Source organism: Sinocyclocheilus grahami, unplaced genomic scaffold (assembly GCF_001515645.1).
Source record: "Sinocyclocheilus grahami isolate Dianchi unplaced genomic scaffold, SAMN03320097.WGS_v1.1 scaffold377.1, whole genome shotgun sequence".
Classification (NCBI taxonomy): domain Eukaryota; kingdom Metazoa; phylum Chordata; class Actinopteri; order Cypriniformes; family Cyprinidae; genus Sinocyclocheilus; species Sinocyclocheilus grahami.
In genome coordinates, this window is record NW_015505556.1 from 321,385 (window position 1) to 327,434 (window position 6,050).

General features: G+C 35.2%; 1 protein-coding gene across 1 annotated transcript; it reads left to right on the top strand.

Annotated features, from left to right (window-relative positions):
• Positions 1-708: 708 nt before the first annotated feature.
• On the top strand, positions 709-5,361 carry cetp (cholesteryl ester transfer protein, plasma). The gene is given in 13 exon segments (XM_016230751.1): positions 709-1,003; positions 1,402-1,513; positions 1,608-1,740; positions 1,743-1,916; positions 2,479-2,551; positions 2,862-2,998; positions 3,625-3,675; positions 3,853-4,002; positions 4,113-4,180; positions 4,305-4,347; positions 4,447-4,516; positions 4,595-4,680; positions 4,857-5,361. Coding segments are annotated over 13 exon segments (1,305 nt in total). The 5' UTR covers positions 709-873; the 3' UTR covers positions 4,935-5,361.
• The last annotated feature ends 689 nt before the right edge of the window (positions 5,362-6,050 follow it).

The window sequence follows — 6,050 nt, forward strand, 5'->3', positions numbered from 1 at the left end:
GGTTATTGCAACTTTTTATCTCACAGTTCTGAATTTTTTTCACAGAATTGCAAGATATAAACTCAAAGATATAAGCTAGTTTTATATCACGCAATTCTGAGAGAAAAAGTCACAATTACCTTTTTTTATTTTTTATTCAGTGGCGGAAACGAGCTTCCATACCCATTGTATCGCATATACACTGACATTCTGATGAATAGGCCTACTGTAGCTCGACTACACAAAAAACCCATCGCATCCTGCTAAAGTTCTTATCTAAATGTGACTGTTGGTTCTCATCTGGTAAGCATCAGAGCTTGTTTCGTGTGGCTTGTCAACATGTTCCTTTCCAAACTAAGCCATTTCCTGTGGACTGCTGTGGTAATGATGTCCCAGTGGATTTCTACTGTTTATCTACATAAGTGTCCATTTTCAGAAATTACTGGACTACTCTAAAACGGTGAGGTAAATAAAGGGTATTCTGTCTGCACTTTACACCTCCTCATGAGCTTGTCCACCTACATGAACTTTGGCCTGCTCCTGTCCATTCTGTCCTCTGATCTTATCTTTTGTTTGTTTTGTACAGCAGAATGCTCGGAAAAACACAAAACTGTCCCTGTGCACTGTTGACTGTCCTCCAATAACCTTGAGCAACATGTGCAAGTCGACCCCAGCGGCAGTTGCATGTTTTCTCTTGTTCTCCAGAAGAGGGACAAGGCAAATCAGACATTACAGGGCCTATCCACCCCCCTCTTCCTTTGAGGCTACCTCTGGATCTGGAAGTGTCCCTCCTCCTCAGATACTTGCTGAATGGAAACAGAGCTCTTTTGAAAGAGAAGCCTGATATATCTGTAAAAGACAGGGGCTCATCTGTGTTTTTTCAGATTTGTTAAGATGGAGAGGAGTGCTGCGCTGCTCCTGGTTCTTGCTCTGGTCAATATTAGTTGTTGTTGTCTGGATCCTCCCGCTGCCTACGGGTTTACAGGAGCAGTTTGCAGGCTTACCTATCCCGCCGCTGTAGTTCGTAAGTATACCCTCATTGATTTCTGTACTATAGCCAGATGTTTCTTGTGAGTATATGTTTTGATGTTCATTACTTTGCAACATGTTTTCATTCAAATCAAGGCCTAAAACATTTACTTGCAGTGTCCCCTGAGATTTTAATCTAATATTTTAATATTTTAACAACACAGACACGTTCATATTTGTGTGATGCTGATTAATGAATAAAATATTCAGGTAAACTAATAATTTATTTAATCTTTTTTAGTAAGGGTTTTATTTTGATTCGTTTTTTTTGTAAATATTTAAAAATTATATAATTTTACATTTTAAATAATTTAATTAATTATTCTCATGAACTCACACACCCCCTGTACGACTCTGGACTAGAGAATAAATATCCCTTCCTTGATTCCTCAGTGAATGAGAAAACTACTGAGGTGATACAGGCAGCTTTTCAGCATGCCAAATATCCCAGCGTAGAGGGACAACGATCAATAGGCTTTGGGACGGTGAAATATGGATTCCACAAGTAAGGGACTCCTGAATTTGTTTACATGTTATGTGGTCCTCGTCTGTGTTACATCTTGTAGCTTATGATATTCTTCTTCCCACATCACCCACAGCTTAGAGATCCATAACCTTTCCATTGGAAAGAGTGAGTTTGAGCTGAAGGAGAATGAAGGAATAGGGATCTCCATTTCAAACGTTTCTGCTGTATTCAAAGGGACCATCAACTATGGATATGGCAGCTGGCTGTGAGTCTTTCTATTCATTACCACATACCAGGTCAGGTTTCTGCAATGGCACAGCTGTGGTTTAACCCCGTGCTCTATTATGTATTTAATGAAATTATTATCTTTTGTTTATATATGAACTTTAAGGTTTCTTCCGGTCAGCCTGTAAAGAAATCACACACTTATATTTCAGTTATGGCATCACAATTGTTTTTTTTTTTCAAAAAATGTTTGCTTTTTTTGTCAAAATGATGAACATTTTTCAACAAATGGTCTTTGAAAGAAGGTGCTTGGCCTTCAGTTTTATTTTTATATTTAGATTTTTTGTTATTTTCAATAAATAAAAAAACTATTGTCCAAAAATCATAAAAAATAAATTTTGCCAGAATATCTCATTGTCACTAGATTTACAGTCTCTCAATATAAACTACCTTGTTGAGACCAAATGTTAATTTGTAAATATTGTTAAGCTTCATTGCTGTTTAACTTCAACTTTATTTTTCACAAGTAAGAAAAAAATGATTTGATCTGTTTAAATATCTATTTGATCTGTTTAGGTAACATGGTTGAACAAAACATTTAGAAAAATTGAGAAAATGTAATGTGAGAATTTATGTGGTAGAAAAGCATCGAATGTTGACCTTTTTAAAGAATATTGCATTTAAAAAATGTAAATAAAATTTTCATGAAATGTAAACTACATTTTTCATGAGTTAAAGAAAATATTTGATCTGTTTATATATCTATTTGATCTGTTTAGGTAACAGGGTTGAATGAGAGAAAATATAATGAGACTATTTATGTTGTAAGTGTCCAAATTATGACCTTAAAGGGTTAGTTCACCCAAAAATGAAAATGCTGTCAAATTCTGCGTTCACGACAGTACCATGACGTGAGCGTGTGGCGGCGCCGGCGCTAGCGCTGACCCAGATGCGGCGTGATGATGTCATTACGCCGGATCTAGATCTAATGTGGAATAAAGTCTTTTTTTTTTGCGCAAAATAAAGTATTCTCGTAGCTTCGTAATTTTACAATTAAACCACTGATGTCACACGGACTGCTTTGTTGATCATCTTGGTACTTTTCTGGACCTTGAACGTGGTAGTTACCTTGCTGTCTATGGGAGGGTCAGAGAGCCCTCAGATTTCATAAAAAATATCCAACTGACCGAGAACCGCATGCTGTACTTCTGGATTTCTGATGGGCTTCTAGACCCGCTAATGTCCGCTGCACACCATGATGGACGATTTATTCGCAATATCTCTGGAACAGAACTCACGGTATGATATAATTAGATGTGTTGGAGGCATTTATATAATTTTTTTTCTGTGATTTGTCTTTTCTGTGATTTGTCTAGGTGTAATATATATTTTTTAACTGTAGGAGGTGCTTTTAAGCAAATAGCGGAGCATATTGTTTTTACATCTAAAATAATAATAATAATAATATTAAAAAACGAAACAAATAATAAAAGGATAATTTTTGGAACACAGAGTTGGGCGTTGCCCATGATGTCATTTTAATATAATTGATAGTTTTTTTTGTTTGTTTTTTTAAGATTTTGCTTTTGTTTTTAAATTTGTATTTTAATTTGAGTTCGTTTTATTAATTTAGTTGTCTTTTTAATGTTTTTTTAAATTTGTCTGTTAGTTTTTTATTAAACAATTATTTCAGTTTTAATTTTAATACATTAACTTAAACTATATGAACATGAGACATGTTGCTTTGGCAACTAGCTAAAATAAAATACGTTTTAAAATATTTTATTATAGTTAAGTTTTCTTTTTAATTTTAAGTAATGAACATGTTTTTTTATAGATTTAGTTTTAGTTAACTATAAGAACCCTCATATAAAGCTAAGAAGTGTTTTGAGGCATACTCTCTTGCTTGTGTCTGTCTGTTGCAGGATCTGTTTCAGACAGAGCTGTCCTCAGCCAGGCCTGAATTGTTGAACAAGGTACTAAAACACTCATTACAATATTCAAACTGCACAAAGGGGAGGAAATGACTGTCACATTTTATGCTGGCATAGGAACATGCAAATAAATGTTTTCCATTTGAAGCACACCAACTGTCATTTCAAACAGCACCTGTGTGTTTGTGGGAGTGTGATGGCTTTTTGCTTTCTCTTCAGTGGCTGTCCTCCGAGGGTCCGATGTTAAAGGCGAGGAGTGTGTCAGTTCCACACATGTGGACCACCACAGAGGGCACATCTGTCAGAGCTGTGGCTGGAGTCGAGCTCTTACTGGACAGTCAAGACATGCCAGCACTTTATTTTGAGACAGTAAGCTAAAACACAGAAGCCATGCCCTAATATAAGCAAATGCTAGATAGATAGATAGATAGATACATGACAAAATACATTTATGGTTTTTATTGGATCTGTGATTATAGGATGTGACAGTTGTTGTAAATGCCTCATATGCAGAGAAGAAACTAATTCTGAAGGCCACTGCAGAGCGGTAAGTTATAAAGGATATATAAAGATGAATTCTACAAAATGACATTAAAAAAATCAGTTTTTTTATTTTACATTTCAGTGCCTGCATGATTTAAAGGTTTTTTTCTGTTTTGTGACCATCATAGTATTTCTATAACAAAAATTGCCACATCAGAAGGACCCACTGAGGTAAGAATAAAATTAATATTATTATATTATATTATTATAATGTTTTTTATTAGTTATAAATGTATTTTTATTCATAAATGTTATATGATCTCCTTAAAGATGGAGGAGAACTTGAGAGGTCATCTTCAGGAGGCTGTGGAAAAAATGGGAATCCCCAAAGTCATATCATGTAAGTCTGACCACCACAGCCAAGCAGTGAGCACGTCAATCATGTGTTACTTTCATCATATTTGATCTCTGTCCTCAGACCTGGAGCCAGAATTAACTGCTTTGATGGATGAACAGGGGCTCAATCTCTTTGACATCATCAATCCTGAAGTTTTACCTCAGGATGTGAGTATGTTACACTTTTAGATATACTTTGAATATGTTATCAATGGTAACTGTCAATCTGTATTTAACAGTGGCCACATGCATCACATTATATGATACAGCAGAGTATCAAAAAATCATTTCAACACTTTGAATGGTTCCATTGTTGTTTTATTTCTTTAATTGTGCTTGTACAGGGGTATGTGATAGTCCAGCTGGATTTTGGTTTTCCACAACATCTGCTGGTGGAATTCCTCAAAAGGACGCTGAATTGACAGTCTTGTCTCAGTTGACTGGATTGTGTCTTTCTCATGCAAAAGCACTTACAGACGTGCACACATACATCACACATAACCAAAAAAATATAAAATATGAATGACTGTATTATAACCGCCTTTCTGCCATTATAGCTTGTATGTAAAGAACTTTAATGCTTTGTGTAGCTGTTCAGTGTTCAAATTTGTGTAAATATGAAAATGTGAATCACAATAATCTAGTTTTATAACTTTCAGTAATATGATCTCATGACCTCCATAATGCAATGTGGAGATTGTATTACCATTATTAAACATTTCCTGGTGCTGTCACACATAATTATGTGTTGCACGTTTCTGGTTAAACCTGTTTTCCTTCTGAATGAAATTGGCTGTTACAGTCTTCCTTTTGGTTTTTCTAAAGTTAGATTATTAAACTCATGAAAACGAAGCATCAACTCTGTTATGTTGTGCTGTTTTATTTTAAATTAAATTAAATTAAATTGTACACACAGCAGTTTTCCCCGACTACATGTCCTTATAAGGGGTGCAATGATTTTATATCACCACTAGGTCTGCAGACTACAACATTCTGTACATATCAACACTCCTGTCCTCAAATGCACTCCCTCTCACGAAAAGAAATGCATTGTAACGACAAACTTCACTGAAAAACTTTATTTAACGGTGTTTTTGATGCGTCACGGACACTTTGAAATCCATTCTAGCCTACTTCTCATTCAGTAGGCTATAACCAAGATAGTTTTAATTAACAGCATAAACGCTAAATGTATTGTATTGTATTATATTGCATTGTACATTCACTTAATATGAAAACATAATTTATTTGATCTTCAATTAAATTCATTTTAATTGTATACAAAGCAATTTTTCCCGACTATCTTGTTCTTATAAGGGATGCAATGATTTGATATGACCACTATGCGGCGTCAGTGCGCACCATAACATTCTATACGTCTCAACACTGCTGTCCTCAAATGCCCTCTCACGACATTTAGACATGACATGTAGGCCTATTGTATCGACGAACTTCAATGAAGAACTTCGTGTAGGCTAAAGGTGTTTTTAAAGCGTCACATACACTTTGAAATCGATTGTGCTGCTCATCGAACCCGC